A 19,593-nucleotide genomic window follows, 5' to 3' on the forward strand; every position below is an offset into this window, starting at 1 on the left:
GGAAAACCTATTGTTCGTAAGAGAGAGAGAGAGAGAGAAACAGATTGTGGCTAATTCTCAGGGCGTATGGAACTGAAGTTTTTTTTTTTTTTTTTTTCGCCATTTTAGGATCTTGGGGGTTCATTGGGAAGGGAGGCTGCAACAGGACTCGGAGTGGTTTTTGCAACAGAGGCTTTACTTGCCGAGTATGGGAAGTCAATTACTGATACGAAGTTTGCTCTACAGGTAGCACCAACATCACAAGTAACAAGGATTTTATCCGAAAAAATTCATGTAAATATATATTTTAGTAATTTTTCTTCAATAATACTTTCAGGGTTTTGGAAATGTGGGTTCCTGGGCGGCCAAATTTATTCATGAAAAGGGAGGCAAGGTCGTTGCTGTTAGTGACATCACAGGTGCAATTAAAAACCCAAATGGAATTGATATCCCAGCTCTGCTGAAACACAGGGAGATCACTGGAACTCTCAAGGATTTCCAAGGCGCAGATTTTATGGACCCAAATGACTTGCTTGTTCATGAATGTGATGTTCTCATCCCATGCGCCTTGGGTGGAGTTCTCAACAAGTATGTAGTCTGCTTTGCTGCCAAATAATTGTATTACTGTCAGACTGTGGACCAATGTTGAGTCTGGCTTCGTTTGGTAATGCTTTTTACTTTTTAGTTATGATATGATATAAAGGTGAAAGTAGCTGTGGGTATTTTAAGTGTTGAGTTATTTGTTAATGTTTTTGCAGTCCTAAAAAAATAGCAATTGAGCCCTCTATCTTTTGATTTATAGATCTATCCCTGAAAGAACTTGTTGATCATATGTTCATCAATTTCCGTTTCGGTGCACTACAACTTGTTAATGGACATGAAGAATCGAAACATTTTATCATTTTCCATTTTTGTATTGCCTCTATATTGCTTATTTTGAATAAATACAAGCTAAGTGAATCAGGGTTACTTGTATTTCTCATTTGAAGGGAAAATGCTGCTGACATTAAGGCAAAATTCATAATAGAAGGTGCAAACCATCCCACTGATCCAGAAGCAGATGAGGTAATAATGCAGATAGTGTTTCTTCCTAATTGGCAAGGGAGGTATAATTTACTAAGCTCAAACATTTTATGAAAAATTTATCTCCTCTGCAGATCTTATCTAAGAAAGGAGTTGTTATACTCCCTGACATATATGCAAACTCTGGTGGTGTGACTGTGAGCTACTTTGAATGGGTACAGGTGAATGCAACTGCTAGAAAACTATCTTCCCTCCAATGCACAATTATCATTCCATTATGATGTTTTGGTATGTACGTACTCATATTAAGCTGATATTTATTGGAGTTTAATCTCTCTCTTTCTCTGTGCTGCAGAACATTCAAGGATTCATGTGGGAAGAAGAGGAAGTGAACTTTGAGCTTAAGAAGTACATGACAAAGGCTTTCCATGAAATCAAGGCAATGTGTAAACTTCATGACTGCAACCTGCGAATGGGTGCCTTCAGTTTGGGCGTCAACCGGGTTGCACGTGCTACCCTCTTGAGGGGTTGGGGAGCATGAGCCAATCTCTTATTCCTGCCGTTCTTTGCACATCAGATGCATTCACAGGTTATCATCCAAGAAAAAGTTACTGGCCTTTATCTTTCTTTTCTTTTTTTTCTTTCTTTCTTTCTTTCTTTGTGCTCCTTTTCAAGTATCTTTCTGTTTGATAATGGAATTCAGCCATGAAATGTGTTGCTTTTGATGGGTTCATTACTCTCTGGGTGGAGGCACAGAAAGAACAAATTCAAGTTCAGCTAATCAGCTATTTAAAGAAATGAAGTATTTTCTTTGAAAGTTTGTTTCTTTGCTTACAACTCATTTCCTAGGATAGAAATTTAGAAATTTACTGCAAACTGGTTTATAGCTAATTTATTATTCATACAAACTCATCTAATTCTCACATATTCTTAAAAGAACATGTCATGTCACTTTATTAAATGGGTTTGTATTATCCTAATGATTACATGCATGGATTATCGAGATCAAAGCTTCTCGGAGAACCTTTTAATTATTTGATAGAAATAAAATACAAGTACATTTCATGAAACTTTACTCTTTTTTTTTTTTTTTTAATATGATGAAATCCACCCCAAACTCCCCCCTCCCCCCCCCCCCAAAGAAAAAAAAAAAAAAAAAAAAAACACAAGCGTCTCAGAGCATTCCATTTTGAAAACATATATGCTACAGGCTACTTAGTCCCACCCCAAAAATCTTTCCACGGAACCCCATCAAAAAGAAAACATGTTCAGAGGAATTCAGAAAAGAAGCTTGCAACTGCAAATGCGAAAGAACTAATTATTAGAAAACTAAAATACAATGACTGATGGGAATTTAAATCATCATTCTCCACTAGAACAAAGTAATTACAATAACAGGTAACTAAAAAGGAGCTCATTAATTTTTCTTTTACTTCTTTTTTTGATAATTCAAGAAAGATGGCGGATTAAATTTGAAGGGGCAAACTCAAGAATCGCAATTTCATTACTGATTCTTGGAACCGCCAGGGGTCTCATCCTGCCAGGTTGCTTGCCATTGCTTGTCATAAAAGGTTGTCTCTTCCAGCAGCTTCTTTAAGTTCTCTATATCCTCATTCTTCCGGATCACAAGAACTCCAACAACGGCTACAAACAACAGAGTTTTGCAAAAGAAGTTGCCCATTTGATCAACCAGACCTACCCCAGTCAAGCTATCAACCAGATAAGCCATGAAAAAGCCTATCATTGCAGCACGGCCTGCATAAAACCCATTGAACAGCATAGATGGATCAGCATGAGACAGTAGTGCTCTTTTCTGATCAATGTTTCATTTTAGAGAAAACAAATGGATAGAACAAACCATTAAGTAGCTCAGCTTCAGGTAGATGGAACCTTTTCGTCCATGCCCACCAAGGTATGATGGATGTGTCAAACACTATAGGGTCATCATTACTGGATGATTCAGGCTTACCCTCAAGCCATTTTCTCCTCTTAGCCTCTGAAATGATTATCCAAGGAGGTCCATTAAAATCAAGTAATCCGAGGTATCTAGAGGAATAATGAATACACCATTACGTAATTATAACTAATTCCATCTTCACCTCATCCTATCCTCTCTTCCCCATTTTTAGACAAGGAAAAGATAGCAAGCATCCAAATTTCAAGCAAAAATATAAGGGAAGTAAAAATTACATGTATTTAGTGGGTCTTCAGTGTATTTTGGAAAATACATCATTCAATTGTATATCTGACAGATATTGATATACAAGTAGCTGTATGAAACTTAACCAGGAAAAAGTTGCATATTGATGATAATAAAATAAAACAAGTTTTATTGATGTAATGCTAAAATAACATATATGCATAAAAACAAAAAGGAACTAAACAAGCGAATAGACATGAGGTTCTCTAAAGCAATAGAAAATAAGTCATGCTTACACATCAGTAATCACCTCTGGCCCCACAAAACATTAGAGAATAGTAAACCTACTTTCAGATAGGAAGAACTTGGAAACAAGGGGAGATGCAATCTATACAAATGCTTAAAAATAGAAACCCTAAACCTGACAGATTCTTTTTCTCCTTGTTTCCAAGATCCAAACTAAAGTCTTAAAGCATGTTTACAGTTTTCCTTTCCTTCATTGTTTCCAAGAATCAAGTAAAGCCTGATTTTATGGTTTACTACATAATGGAAAACAAGGAGGGCACTAGATCTCTTGGTGTTGCTCCATGAACAGTTGAGCACATAGGATAGGACCACCTACAAGAGATCAATAGCACGATAAAGTAAAGCACCTTTGATTGTAGAGTGACATCTATTTTGAGTTTGGGTTTCAAGTACAACGGCCAGCCATAATTGTTAATCTCAGCTTAAAATTATGATCTCCTTGTTAGTAGATGGGAATAAAAAACATAGAGCTTAGCTTGTGCAGAAAAAGATGGAGGACTCCCTCTGCACTCATAATAGTGGATGTTCCAAATAATTTCAATTCTCCAATCACAACCATGAGGTTACATAGCTTGATATCATGATGGTCAGTCGACAGATCTATGTTCCAACTTCCAAGTGTAGAGACATTCACTTCAAAATTCCCCAGAACATAATCACCTTGAGGCCCAGAACTCAACGTGCAAGAGATCACAAGTGCCAATTATTATTGATTACAATTACTCTGATCACATATATCAAGTCTAGACAATGACTACAAGGGTCGGGTACAACAAGAATGGGAATTTCTCATCCTTCGAGATGCCACTTGTGGTGTGGTCTAGTCAATTTTGGTAATTGGCCGAGACCAATTAAAGCAAGACATAGATTTAATCTGAAATCAAAGAAATGAAGATTCGTTCACCGAATCTAGGCTGTTCCAGCAAAGAAACTTCCAAAAACCACCTAATCTTAGGTTACACAGATAATCCCATTAGAATTACAGTCAAAAATAACAATTAAAATCAACTGATCCTTAGCCCAAGTATATGCGACCAACTAGAACCATGTTTTGAAATAGGTAAACATATTTTATAGAATTACAAGCTATTGACTTCTTTCTCAAAACCAACATCAGTTCTTGGCCTTCCAATTGGGGACGATGAAAGAAAATTAGTTTTTAATCTTAATGTTTATGAATTATTATTCTATTTCCACTATGGTAGTAGCACCTTTTAAGTTCTAGACTAAATAATCTTGATGGGTTTTGTTTTGGCAGAGTTGCAGTCACACACTAGCTAATTCTGAAATTGTTGCAGATTCCACCATATATTGGTTGCATTTGTCAAAAGAATAACTTTTATCTCAACTAAGTGTTCCTATTATGAGTTCTTGTGAACGCTTTCATTACAGATCATGAGAAAAGATAGCTATAGCTCACTAAAATTTATAATTTTCAAGTCGTATGTGTCTAGTTTCCATAGACAACAAACAACATCGGTACACCCAAGCTGTGCAGAAGTGTGGCAGAAACAAACTCAAACTCAGATTGGAAACAAACGAAATCCTAGACCATAAAGCAAAATAAAGTACTTCGAAGCCAAATTAACACAAACCCAAAACCTTACCAGCATCAATAACAGCATCCCAGTCAGGTTTTCCATCTTTCTCAAACTGCTTCAAGTCCCAAGTCCCTTCGACCCATCTGGGATCCTCAAACTTACTCACCACCTTAACTTCTACTGCTTCCGCTGCCCCTGCAGACCCATTGGCCCCAGCAGAGCTTGCATCCTTCTCAACTACCGGCTGCGGAGGTTCAGCTACCTTCTGGCCTGCTTCCGGTTCAAGTGCGGTTGCAGCTGAGGCTGAAGTTCCAGCTCCATTGTCTGCTGAGGCCCTGGTGGTGGAGAGGAGGAAGAAAGGCGTCTTGGGCTGTCTGAGTGAGAGGTGAGGTTTGACGGTGAGATGGGTTTTGGGAGATATAGAGGGAGAAAGGGATGGAGGGTGGGTTGGCGGAGAAAACAAGGCCATGGAAATGGGCATGCTTTGGTTGGAAGGAGGGTTGGGGGAAGGGGTTTGATCTCTCAGAACATTTGATGGGTTTTTTGGGCTATCCGTTCCTCAGCCTCAGAAATGGCCAAATTATTGGTTTCTACCTTTGTATACTTTCGCAGCTTCGATGATAAGATACTAAACATTGAACTTAATTGGGGACTTCCCCGTTGGTGGCCTGGTAATAGCATCATAATTTCCGTTTTTTTTTTTCTTTTTTCTTTTTTCAAAATATTTGGGTAAAATACTATATATATCAGGCACTTTTCTTGACTTCAACATAATTCAAAGTTCAAACGGATTAATTCATGACCATAAAAATTTCATAAGAATTGTGTTAGAATATTCTTAGACTCCGTTTGCTTTGACGTAAAATAGTTTTTTTAGTAAAATATTTTAAGAAAAGCTATTTTCTCTGAAAATATTTTCTGTCGAAAACATTTTGCTGTGTTTACCTTGCATAGGAAAATAATTTTTTTTTAATATATATTTTTTCCAATAAGGTTTACATCGGGACTTGTACAGGACTTGTTCGGGACCTCGCTGGGACCTACCCTACACTTGATCGGGACTCGCTCAGGACTTGACCGAGACTTGACTGGGACCCCGCCGCGACCCACCCAGGACTTGACCAGAACCCACTCGGGACTTGACCGGGACCCCCCTAGGAATTGACCGTGCAAGTCCTGGGCGGGTCTTGGGCAGGTCCAATCAAGTCTCGGGCGGGTCCCAGCAGGGTCCCAGGCAAGTTTTGGGCGGGTCTCGGTCAAGTCATGGCAGGTCCTGATTAGGTCCCGGGTAGGTTCGGTCAAGTCCAGGGCAGGTCCTAGGCGGTCCCGGGCAAGTCCCGGTTAGGTCCCGGGCGGGTTCCGGGCAATTCCCGATTAGGTCCCGGTCAAGTTTCGGGCAGGTCCCGGGCAGGTCCTAGGCAGGTCCCGGCATGGGTCCTAATCAAGTCCCAAGTAGGTTCGGGGCGAGTCCCGGTCAGGTCTCGGATGGGTCCCAGGCAAGTCCCGGTTAGGTTCCAGGCAGGTCCCACCAGGGTCCTGGGGGGGTCCCTGTCAAGTCTCGGGTAGGTCCCGAGAGGGTCCCGGGCTGGCCCTGGGCGGGTCCCGGTCAAGTCCCGAGAGGGTCCCGGTCAGGTCCTGGGCGAGTCCCAGGCAAGTTTCGGTTAGGTCCTAGACAAGTCCCGGTCAAGTCTCGGGTGGGACCCAGTCAACTCCCGGCGAGGTTCTGAGCAGGTCTTGCCAAGGTCTATCAATTTAAGAATGAGATGCTCATAGTCGGAAAATGGTTTATGGTTTTCAAAACCGTAAACCATTTTTCGAAAGTTAAAAAAGAATTTTCAGTCAAAAAGAAAATATTTTCCGTTGACCACTATTTTACGTTGAAGTAAACACCGTAAAATACAGAAATCATTTTCTGAAAACCATTTTAGATTGAAGTAAACGGAGCCTTACTGAATGTGATTTTACAAACATGGCTAAAATATTTGTAGCATATTCACGACCCTTAAATAAATACACACTCGATTCTGAGATTAATAACATATTTTAATTATTTAAAAATAAAAAATACACATTTTTTAAAAATAATTTTGCGTCATGAAAATGGAGGTTTGTTAAATTTACGAATTTATAGGTACAAGAATAAAGAAAAATGACAGAAACTATTTATCAAATATAATTTATTTCTTAGTTCTTTTTTGCCTCTAAGTTTACATATTCTTTTAAGAAAAAAAGGAGATTGAGAATAACAATATTGTAGGGACGGCCCCCACGTAATTAGGTTAATAAAGCCTGTTATGTTCATCTCAGATTGTTGACAAGGAGATTAGCTTTTCGCACAAAAGAAATAAAATAGAGGAATGCTACATAATTTCTCACTCCTAATAATCCTATACTCTTATTTTAAGAATTTGTTAAGCGACTTTTAAAATTATTACTAATTCTAAGAAATTTTTTTTAAAAAAAAAAAAAGAAAAAAAGAAAAGATGATAATAACGCAAGAAACATTCATTAAAGCTTTTTCTCTTTTTTTTAAACAAATTAGGAAAGGGTTACAAGATCAAAATACCGAAAAGGAGTGAGCTTCCTTACAATAGACTCAAACACAAAAATAAATAGTGCAAGTAACCAGAACAAAATAGGAAATGAGCCAAATAAAAACACAGTGAAGGCATTGGGCTACATGAAAACAAAGACGGTAAAGGAAAAACAAGGATAAGAGAAGAAGAAATGGGGGAGGGGAGGAGGAAAGAAATCCCTCCTCCCCAAAAAACCACACCGATGGTGGTGGAAAACCTCACAAAGAAGTGGTGTATTCTCTACCTAGAGAGAAGGAGAAGCTTCTCTCACTAGAATGAGAGAAGCCGGTTTCCGTTTAAGGGTGAGTTTTATTCATTAAAGCTTTCTAATACAACACACCAATCTCACTCAAAAAAAAAGAGCACACGGCACTAATCTCGCTCCAAAAAAAAAAAAAAAGTACATAAACCAAACTCTTGCTAAGGAAAAAAACAATCACCACACCAAATTTCAAAGAAATAAAGTAGCATTCTCACTGGAATAGCTGACACGACTTCATCTTCTTCTTCGCTTCTATCGCATAATAGTAGCATGCGCCAGGGTGTCTCCTTTTATAGGCAATCAAATTGTGAGTTTTCCTTTTAGTGGGCACGTAGGAGAAGACTAGTGTAGAGAGAAGAGAAGCCGTGGGGAAGGTTTGGTTTGTGGAGAAGGAAGGTAAGATTGTGTAGAAAGAAAGCAAGCAACAATTAATATATAATTAATTAGAGGAAAAGGATGGATGGCGGATATATGAGTAAGAAAGAGAAGATTCGCGGTGGCATGCATGCATTTATATATATATATATATATAACTGTGTTGGGGAATTAGCATCATGCCACCGATCGACCCATCCTATATGTTAATGTTGTGACAAACACTTTCACTCTGTAATATATCGGAAGAAAAATGTTCGACTCGCTTGTTCATAGCCACCATAGGTATCAAAGGAAAGAAATAAAGTGGAATAAACAACACTAGACCAAGAACGTGTATAAATGAATGAGCATTTAGTACCGGAGTTGAAGAGCAATAGCAAAGAGAGAGGAATAGAACGAGGGCGAAGAGCTGGTGTCCAAGTAAATCATCAGGAGGGAGGAGGAAGAAAAGTATAAAGTTTGTTAGGAAAAAGGCTAGAGTGTTCGACAAAAAGAACAGAACTTCATATTGGTGTAGGGATGAGTTAACTTCACTACTGCTATCGTTGAAGCGGGCAGTGCAGTTGAAGTATTGATTGGCACCGGTAGCGTTGATTGGATTCGGGGCTGTGAAGTTGAATTGCTGATTGGCCCCGGTAGCGTTGACTGGGGCTGTGCAGTTGAACTCATTGTATTGCTTATCTGGAGGGCTTAGTGCTACTTGGTAGGTGACCGTTATCAGCAGTGCAACAACAACCAACAAGGCATTCCGCTTCTCCTCTGTTATAACTGTTTGCTGACGACGTATTTTTACGCCACACTTTTCAAGAGTTTGGATCAAATTTACACGACGTTGTCGTAGCAGTACTATGAGAGGAAATTATACGCAATATGCAACTAATGCAAGTCTATTGAAGCAATATCCAAGTGCAGTTAAACATCTGGCAGGATGTTTTCGTCGCATGAGCATATCACTGATCCGTTGGTTGTCCACCTTGGCCAAGATGTCAAAGACCGTATCACCCTCTAAATTCTTGGCGTCTAAATCAACAAATCATGTATCCTGTAACAACGACACTACCTGCAAGACGTAGACAAGTAGAGATACATAATTACTCATCCAAACACTCGCCCCAAGAACAAAAATAAAAATAACTATCACACGACCGAAGGCTTAACTAAAAATTTGGAAGACAATTTTTGGAGATTGAATCCTTTGCGCAACATATACCAACTCTATAAAACTTGAGTGGAAATTAGGACTTGCCTCAGTCTTGTTCCATAATTACCTACTTAAATTAATAGGCAAATAACTTGATATTTTACCCACAAGTGCACGAGGTCAACATAGTGGTATAGTGTGCAAATACAGAGTCATTCCCACGAGGACTGCTGAATCTTGTCTAAATTCAATTCCCAAAGTAAAATAAGACCAGAGATTGGATTTAAATTGATAATGATAAAAATGTAGGGCTTTGATATCCAGCACTAATTATATTAAGCTAATATATCAATATGCCAATGTTTTGATCAAGTTATGTCTATCTAATGTTTGTCAACCTGAGGGCATGAGTGTATACTCTTTAAGGTATAGATTTTCCTAAGCAATGAGTTAGGCATTGGTGTATACTCTAACTATTTTCTTCCCTAAAGGATTTAGCATGGTGTATACTAAGTTGTTATTTAGAAAAGCATATATTCTGTGAAAATCGACAAACACATAAGGCCTAAGGAATGGGTGTATACTCCCGGTTCCCCATGTTGATTAACCCAAGAACCCGGTGTGGATTACTTTTGTTACTTATGTTAAACCCAGGACTCGGTCATCCAAATTGATTTAACTAAGTAGTCCATACCACATGCACATGTTGATCAGGCATACATATATGAAGAATTCATGAAACTAGGTATTAATCAAGTTAGATATCATAACAAGATCATTGCAAATGCGCAAATATTGAATATTAACAAAACATAACTAGGGCTTCAATCTAACCCTACTAAATAAATTAGTTACACATAAAGTTGATGTTAAACATCTTCTCCTTACGAAGCATACCTGCTCTAGAGGCTTAAGGGTCCATTTATAGGCTTTAGAAGTCCTTGACAAACTAGTAAACCTAGAAATTTCGTAGGGTTTCAAAACCCATTACAATTGGGAGTTGAAAAAACCCTAATATGAAAAAAATGACAATCTGGCCACAACTTTGATTTGTCTCCTACGCACGGGTGCGATTGATCGCAACCCGTGTGTGCTCGATTGCAGGTCTGCGATCGAGCCTCTCCTGTTGTGCGCTCGAGCTCTCGTGGCCTGCTTTATGCTATGTCTTCTCTGGTATTGCACTTGATCATCGTAGTGTCAGGGGCTCCTACTTTTCTCATCTTCTCTATTTGAGCCCAATTCTTCTCGATTTACTTCATTTTATTCCAAAAGCCTACAAAAGTATGAAAAACACAAAAATGAATTAAAATGACCTAATTAACTAAAACCAAATGATTAAAACATGTAAGTTAAGGGCTGAAAATATGAATATTTTAGCGCTTAACACACCCTCAAACATACATATTGCTAGTCTCTTAATAATACAAAACTAACAACAAAAGTGAAAAATAGAGAACAGAATGATAAATCCATATTTCGTGGGATGTACAACTGCATTTAGCATATGTAACAAGCCTTTTAAACCTTTAAGAATTTTCTAGAGGACGAGTGAAGTCTCGTGAGGGTTTTCCATAAATGTTACCCACAAACATCATGCACAGTTCATGTTATCCCAAAATTTAAGTGTCACTTCAAAATTATAATTTTTATTCATAAGCAGACTTAAAAAGATGAACTCCATCTTCACAGTGAATTGGAACCTCAAAGTGTAATTACTTACAAAGGACATGCTAAAACATCACAAGTTTGTAAACAGTATAAGGCGAATTAGTACAAAATTATGAGGCTTCCAAATCTACCCAACAATGAAGCGTAAAGGATGTCCCGTGCGCTTTATTTTTATTTTTTACATCTTAATTGGAATCTTATGGGTTTGTCCACATTAACTAGCTTTTGTTTGGTTTTTTTAGTGTCTTTGTTGGCAAAAGCTAAACTGCTATATAATTTATTATTGTATAATCTGTAAATTAAGTCTACATTGAGACCATACATACGAGGTCAAATTGCGTTATATAAATTATCAATTACAGAGGACCCAATTGTGAGTAGTTCTCTTAATTAGGTTATAATGCAAATGTGGCTATCGATTTCTTAAGTTGTGACAATGATATCAATGTACCATAGTACAACCCATCAATGAAATCTTTTTTTTTTTTCCTTAGTCTATTAGATTACTTGTCTTTCTATAAGTAGAGGTATATGTATTCATTATCATAACTTAAGAATCAATACAATGTAGTTCATTGTGTGCTTCTGCTCTTCCTATTATTCTTCAGCTTTTCTATATCTCTCTATTATTTCAATATACTATCAAAGCATTTTAACATCTACGATGTCGTACTTCTCCATTACTGCTTGTGGGGGTTTTTGTTTTTGTTTTTTTGTTGTTGTTGTTGTTTTTATTTTATGGTTCTAGCCGTTGGGTTGAGAACGCGAATAATGCTTCTAACTTTCAGGTCGAGAGGGGAACAGTTTGGGTGTGAGTTTTTTGCTCATATCTGAGAAATGGCTTTTTGTGCTCCCAAAATGAGTCTGCGTTAGCAGATCTGTTTTATAATCTGAAGATTGGGTTGTGATAACGGATGTTTGACGTTATAGATTGGTTTTTCATTGTAAGATTTGCTATATTTTCGATTTTTTGACGTGTAATCTTTTAGCTTCGATTATAATATTGCAGAACTGTATGTTCTGTGATTATAAGAGCTTTTATACTCTTGATCACTATTAATGAAATCAGATTAATTTTCCTGAAAAAAAAAAAATAAATAAAAATAAAAAAATAAAATAAAATTAATAACACTTTAATTTCCAACGTCCAACAACCAACTACTTCCTGACTGATTGTGGTTAATTCGTCCTAATTTGGAGCTTTGACAATACATGGCAACAAGGACCAAAAAGTCTTCATTTCACATTTGTCATTAATTCGTTCAGGCTCATTTATGTGGATGCAAATATCGGTGTGGAAATTAATAACACTTTTCACTGTTCAACAACCAACTAATTCGTGATCAATTCGTTCTAAATGCATGGCAACAAAGACCTGTCACATAAGCTATGTTTGGAAGAGCCAAGCCTGGTACTGTAGCTGGAACGGCACTGTTTCAGCTACAGTGTCAGACAGCAGAAATTGATTTTTTTTTTTAAAATCAAAATATTAAAAAAAAAAAAAATGGGGTGGTCCGGCCACCCCATTTTGGCCAAGGGGTGGCTGGAACCACCCCAGCGTTCCCCACCCCCTTTTTTTTTTTCTAATATTTTGATTTTTAAAAAAAAAATTAAGATAAAAAATCAATTTCTACTGCCACGTGTCAGTTGGCACTGCAGCTACAGTACCGGGCCTGGCTCTTCCCAAACATAGCTATATATATATATATTGCGCGCGAGACCAAAAAGTCTTCATTTCACATTTGGGATTACCAGTTTCTTTTTTAATTTCTAGTTTATATTTATTTATATAACTTTAAGAATTTGTTTTAATTTTATGAATAATATTTTTGTTATTAGGAAATATTAACAATTTTTTTAGTAGTTTATTAGAGACATTAACATAATTAGGGTGGTCCTAAAAGGAGATGTTCTCCAAGTGGTGTAGGCCCTCGAGAAAGATGAAAGGAGTTGATGTCAGCATGGACATCTCACTACAAAAAGTTGAGATTTATTGACTAATTGTTAGTGATGTATCATTAGCAACGTGTGTGGCGGGTCAAAAAAGGGATGTCACTATTGGGACTTTAGTAACGTGTGAATTTTTGACACGTCACCCTTTGGTGACGTGTCAGATTTGACACATTACTAAAGTTTTAGTAATACGTCAAGTGACTCAAGTTTAACACGTTGCTAAAGTTTACAAAATTATTAAAAACAAAAATATATATATATTTTTTTCAAAGAATATCATAGAATATGATTTTCAAAAACCCAAACCCAGCAGCAAATCAAAATTTAATTGAAAAAAAAATATTAATTGAAAATTTTCAATTAAATGTACAAAAAAAAAAAAAATTATTTACATGGAAGCAAAATTTTTCAAAAATTGCAATAGATCTATCAAAAGTTTTGAACTGGAATCTAGTTTTGAACACATACATAATTAAAATATCAATTTTCTCAAATTTCTCCTGCATCACTTAGGGTTTATAAAGGATAATTAAATATTGGAAAAAATATCCTTTGTTGAGGCATATATTGAAGAAGTGCATGAGGAGGCTCCGGAACAAGCTTCGAAAGAAAGGGTTTTCCCTATTGTCATTTGGTCTTTCCTTTTTCAATGCTGTACCTTTTGCATTGAGTATGTACGAAACAAACGGTGAATTTCTTTTGAGGTGTACTGAATGCTTATCAAATTTTAGACGGTTAAGGTTTCAATGTAAAAAATGTTATGGAGACATGAGACTTGATGGATAGAAGAGAAAATTATAAAATGCCAATTAGAAGTCGAGTAGTTATGCTCTTTTAAGAAAAATATAAAAACAAATTCATTCATGTCGACATTAATAGTTGATATATATACTAATGTGTTTGGTATAAAAGATATTTAATGCTTAACGGCTCTTGGTCTTGATCTCGATTATGGAGTGGCTAGGAAATAAACCAAAGAGAAAGTATTTCTATTAATTTAAGATTTATTTATTTTTTATGTGGATTTCAATGTTGGAAAGAGCCAGAAGGCTTTTCTTCTTTCGATTTAATAAGGCCCAACTAAGTAGAAAAAAAAGCCCCATTAATATTTGTCTTTAGCCCATTCAAACATAATAGTAGCACCATGGTCTCCTTTTGTAGGCAATCAAATGTGACTTCTCCCTTGGTTTTGTTTTGTCAGAGTTACAGTCACACACTAGCTAATTCTGAAATTGTTGCAGAGTATTTCTATATTCCACCATATATTGGTTGCATTTGTCAAAAGAATAACTTTTATCACAACTAAGTGTTCCTATTATGAGTTCTTGTGAACGCTTTTATCACAATTTTTATAACTTTTATAAAAATTGTATTTTCCTAACAATCATATTAGTAGCCTCACTATTTTAATTAACAATTCACTATATATATATATATATATATATATAATTTTTTAAAATTATTTGTTTATATGTTCTCTAACTATTAAAGGAAGAGGGGAGGAATTAAATAAACCATTTTTCATTGTTGAGGCAAAAAAATAAAAGTACGTTTTCAAACAATTTCAACAAATTTCCAAAATAACTAAAGAAAATGTTGACGTACGTTTGATGCGGGTAATAACGGTCATATTTTAAACAACCATTTTTCATATTTTAACGGTCATAACGGTCATATTTTTTAAAATTTTTCTAACAATCAATTTTTTTTTTTTTGGTTGAAATATAGACAGTAATTTTAAATGGTAATGTGTCAAATTGACACGTAACCTAATAGTGACGTGTCAAATTGACATGTTACGCTTTTGGTAACGTGTCAGACTGACACGTTACCAAAGGGTAACGTGGCGATTTCACACGTTACCCTTTGGTAGCGTGTCGCAGGGTAACGTGGTATTTTCACACGTTACCACTAGGTGACGTGTCGATTTTAACATATCATCTAGTAGTAACGTGTCAATTTGACACGTCAAAAAAATAACACCATAATCGATTTTTTTTTTTAATTGTTGAATTAGTAATGTGTCAATACGTACACATTACTTTTTTATTTGGTGATGTGTCAACTACTGCCATGTCACCAAATAGTGACGTGGCAAAAAATGGTGAACAGTGTACACGTCACTAATGCTGATTTTTTTTGTAGTGAAAGGTCCTGAGATCAAACCTTAACTTCATCAAATCACCTCCCAGTTAAATTAAATATTTCACGTGTTGGGCCGAGTATTAGAGTAATAATTAAGTAATTAAATTTATATATTCCATCAGTATAGCAATATTGTACAGTTAATAATATGAAATGAAAAGACACAACCTCTTCTAGTCACTTAGTAACAATTTATAATAATTTATAATTTTTTGGTTTAAATGTTGTATAAATTTATTTACAATTACTTTTGAATACATATGCAAATTTATAATAATTTATAATTTTTTTTCTATTGATTTCTAATTTTATAAAACTATTTAAACTTTTTATTTTTAGTTCATATAATTACTTACAATTACCTATAAGTTATTTCTAATTATATTTTTGTAATTATTTAAAAAGTTAGATAATTGAAAGCCGAAAACCTAGCTTTTGGTCCAAGTGAAACCCACATTGAGGGCGTATTGAGGGCCTGTTTTCAGGCCTAGCCAGGCCTTTAATTATTTATGGCCTAGCAGCTCGGGCCAAGTCAGACTCTTTTTAAATCAAGGCCCGGCAGAGAAAATCTCTAATGCTTGAAGTTGAACCAACTACCAAGCGTTTTCTTGTTCAAACGGGCTAACCAACTGCTTAGCTCGCATTGCACCTCCTCCTTGAACAAATTGAAAATTATATACAACGAAAGCAGGACGAATTTCACCACCGACGTTTATCAAATGAAGATGGAGTACTTATAATTGATCGAAAATGAAAGGAAATAGCAATAAAGGAGGAGAATCATATTCATGGGTATGAAGCAATAGAGAGTAGCAAGAGTCCATATATGGGAGGAGATAGATTATTAATTAGGCAAAATGTTGTGGGAAAGCAAGTTACAAGAAAAAGGGTTCATCCATGATTACTTAAATAACAAAGCGCTTGAGTGGATTAGCGAAATCCCACCAATCTATGTAAGAGTCGCATCAAGCACTTTCGCTTTCGGAAGAAAGGCTTGGACAAGTTTTCTTCGTCTCAGCCTCATAATGCCTTCCAAACACACAATCAGCAGAGGAGAAAACATAAAACAACAAAGCGTCGGAATACCTCCATTAATGCTTACTGGAGCTGTGATCCATAATGACAAGATAAAACACAAAGAGAGGATATAAAGGGGTACGCTGAATAATCCACTTCTAAGACCCCCAGGAAGGAGGACAAATATTGTAAAGACTGTTACACAAAATGATATAAAGTTTAAAACTGAGAAGATAAGGAAAAGATAGTCACCCATGATTGCTACACCCGCATAGTGTGGGGTTGGACTAGTGTATTCACCATTATTTGTGGTTGGGGCAATACTATTGGAGTAGTTATTGGTAGTAGGAGGGTTATAGTTATCTTGCCAAACTCCTCTAAGAGGGATCACTGTTGCTTGGAAGGTGACTGTTACAAGCAACGCAGCAACCACCAACAAGATATTGCGCGTGTCATTTGTGATTTTTGTTCTTTGACGGAGGAATAATATGTATATCTTCTCGTCAAATCTGATAGGAGATTTCAAGTAATCTGCAAGAGACTCAATTCTCGGAAGATGCAAAATACTAAAACATCTGGCACGACATAGCATGTCCTTGATCTGTTGGGTGTGCTTGTCCTGTGTGTGCCCTAATTGTAACATGTCAAATGCCGTAAAACCCCTTGAATTCTTGGCACTTATATCAACTTTACAATGGAAGAAGGACCTAAAATTCAATAATAGTCGCACAATCAGCAAGATATATATAAAGATATATGCACAATCATGATCTCATCAATGCATAATAGCCTATATATATTATTCAACCCCGGCCCCCAAACGCTAAAGCAAACTTGAAAAAAAATAAATAAACAAATTTAAAGCAAATGATATCAAATAAGGAGTTTAAAAAAAAAAAACACTAAATATCCCAACCAGAAGTTGAAGTAAAATCATTGGAAGACAAATTTTCGCATGTTTCTGTAATTAAATCCTTATAGTAACCCTTTGCACGTTAAGATGTATATACCTCCATTGTACCAATCATATTCGCTCTCTTTAGTAGAAAACATGAGTGGAGAGAACTTGCTTGGGGTTGATTTTTGGATACTGCAATGTGCAACAAAGTGTTGCCTTCGTCATCCTGCCAGTTGAGCAACTTCTTCTCCCACAACGAGGCATTTCTAAACCAGGCCCGCTGAAGCCATCCCAGCAAGAGCCGAAAAGCATCGAACATGTTGTATTTGAGGGCAATATGCAGGACAGTCTCTCTACGAATTGTTACATATTCAATAGATTTGGGGCATGCTTTTAGAAATTCAGCCCAAAGATGGACGTTTCCTATTTCAGCTACATAATGCAAAGGAGTCACACCCTCCCTTCCTTGTACACGAACAAGGTCTTCATCCGCATCAAGTAGCAGGAGCACCACTTGGGTTTGATTATTTTGCAAAGCAAGGTGCATAGGGGAGAAACCATCTTGATTGAGCTTCCTAGCAAATGTCGGCTTTAATCTCATGATCTCCATGGCAAACTTGGTGTGTCCCGCATATGCTGCTATGTGTAAAGGAGTCTCAACAAATGGAATTCTATCGATTGTATCCAAAAAATATGCATCTCTCCGTATCAAAGAGTACAAAGCATCAATATTTCCTTGTTGAGCAGCATCCCTCAAACTCTCATCCATTTTTTTTTTTTTTTTGTAGAGTTATTAATCACTTGGCAAAGGAGAAGACTGGCCCATCCACCTTTTATAAGATTGTGAAACTAGGTTTTTTTTTTTTTTTTTTTTTAAAATAATAATAATCAAATAAATAGTAAAAAAAAAAACCATTCTTAAAAATAATAAAATAAAAATGACTATTTATTTCATTTTTCACGTATTTCTGTACAATAAACGAGTCAAGAAGAAACAATATATAATCATTTGATTTCTCATGGCATATGTTTAAGAGAAAATAAAATCAAATGTGAAAAGTGGGGACTGGAGCGCCAAAGTATCATGTGATAAGTTAAAGAGAAATGTTAGGTGTTCTTTTAGTGTTCTCCTAACTATGATGTGGCTTTTAAAATTATCGTTGAATTTGAGATTATTATTATTGACTTTTAATCTATTAGTAATTTTAAAAGCCACATCACAGTTAGAAAAATACTAAAAAAATATTATAAGAACACTTAACATTTCTCTTATGGTGAGTGTCGCATCAAATAATAAATGGCAAAAAAAATCAAATACAAAATCATTCAATTCAAATTAATTAATTTAAACTTTTAAAATAAAATATTAAAATTGTATCTCAAAATGAAAGTGCTTATATTTTATTTAGTATTGTGACGTGACTTTGTGGGTATCCAAGAAAATAGGACATGTGAAATAAAAAAGATTTGACAATGCTTTATTAATTGGTCTGCCAAGTTTATCTAAATGCACAAATTTTCATATGAATACTGTCTTAAAAGTACCTAATAACTATTAAACAAAAAATTTACAACAAAACTTCTATAACATTTAATTAAGGGGTAATTATTTATTAATGTCGTAACCGGACAAAATCAGTAAAGCCTTTTCCGAGTACCTAATAAATCTAGAGAAACATAGCCCATTAAAGATAAAAAGAAGATGTAACGTTTTAATCGGTCACAAGTTTATCTAAATGAAAAGACTTCACTCTTCGAGTCTTCTACATCGAAATTTTTCAGTTTAGCTTTCAAAGCAGGCCTAGCCCGTTTGGCAATAATACACTCTTCTCAATTTAATAGAAAAATAAAAATCACATCTCATTTCACATTTATATTCCATCGATTAATTTTTATTATTATTAAACAAAAAATTTACAACAAAACTCCCATAACATTTAATTAAGGGATAATTATTTTTTCTTCTATCAACTACAATGCACTGTTATGTTTTTTTTTTTTTTTTATAAACTGTCAATTGTACTATCCGAGTCTATCAAACTATTATTTTATACAAAAAACCTCAATTTAATCAGCCAAAAATGTTAAAAGAGACGATTAACCCATCACGTGCCATCTTAATATTTTTTCTTCTACTTTTTCCTCACATTTCATTTCACAGCCCTTTAGGACTCACCTGAAACAGTATCAAATACAACATGCATTGAAGTGAGTGGTGGGAGCCACAGTTGTCCGAATGTGAATTATTGGAATGGGCCCTTCCATTGGGGGTCCTATTGTGAGCCCACACGTGTCTCTTTCATTTTCAAACTTTAATAATTAAATAAGGAAGTCAAGTCAGAAGACAATAAAAGAAAAAAAAATTATCGGTGTCAATATATGACTTGGCGGATAAAGTATTGTTCTTTGAGTACTGTTGGATGTTTTAAGAATTTTTTTCAAATGGTATGATAAGCACTATTTTTTAAAAAAATATTTTTAAATGAGAGAATTAAAATTTTTTAAAGAAAAAGAATGGTTGCCACATTATTTGAAAAGTATTTTGAAAAAAATCACTTAAATGTCT

At 35.7% G+C, this 19,593-nt stretch overlaps 2 protein-coding genes across 2 annotated transcripts in view; one reads left to right on the forward strand and one right to left on the reverse strand.

Annotated features, from left to right (window-relative positions):
• Positions 1–1,707, forward strand: part of LOC132174161 (glutamate dehydrogenase 2-like) — a 1,859-nt gene extending 152 nt beyond the window's left edge. The window contains exons 2-6 of the mRNA XM_059585855.1: positions 109–225; positions 317–567; positions 969–1,044; positions 1,137–1,223; positions 1,358–1,707. Of these exons, the coding sequence (XP_059441838.1) occupies positions 109–225; positions 317–567; positions 969–1,044; positions 1,137–1,223; positions 1,358–1,543 (717 nt within the window). The 3' untranslated portion in view covers positions 1,544–1,707. The remainder of the gene's footprint in view (positions 1–108; positions 226–316; positions 568–968; positions 1,045–1,136; positions 1,224–1,357) is intronic.
• A 586-nt stretch (positions 1,708–2,293) lies between these two features.
• Positions 2,294–5,602, reverse strand: LOC132175263 (light-harvesting complex-like protein 3 isotype 1, chloroplastic). Its single transcript, XM_059587142.1, has 3 exons — positions 5,056–5,602; positions 2,861–2,998; positions 2,294–2,757 (listed from the first exon to the last, which is right to left on the reverse strand). The coding sequence occupies exons 1-3, from the start codon at positions 5,468–5,470 to the stop codon at positions 2,507–2,509; spliced, it is 804 nt and encodes a 267-aa protein (XP_059443125.1). The 5' UTR covers positions 5,471–5,602; the 3' UTR covers positions 2,294–2,506.
• Positions 5,603–19,593: the final 13,991 nt, after the last annotated feature.

The sequence above is a fragment of the Corylus avellana genome, chromosome ca3 (assembly GCF_901000735.1).
Source record: "Corylus avellana chromosome ca3, CavTom2PMs-1.0".
NCBI classification, from domain to species: Eukaryota; Viridiplantae; Streptophyta; class Magnoliopsida; order Fagales; family Betulaceae; genus Corylus; species Corylus avellana.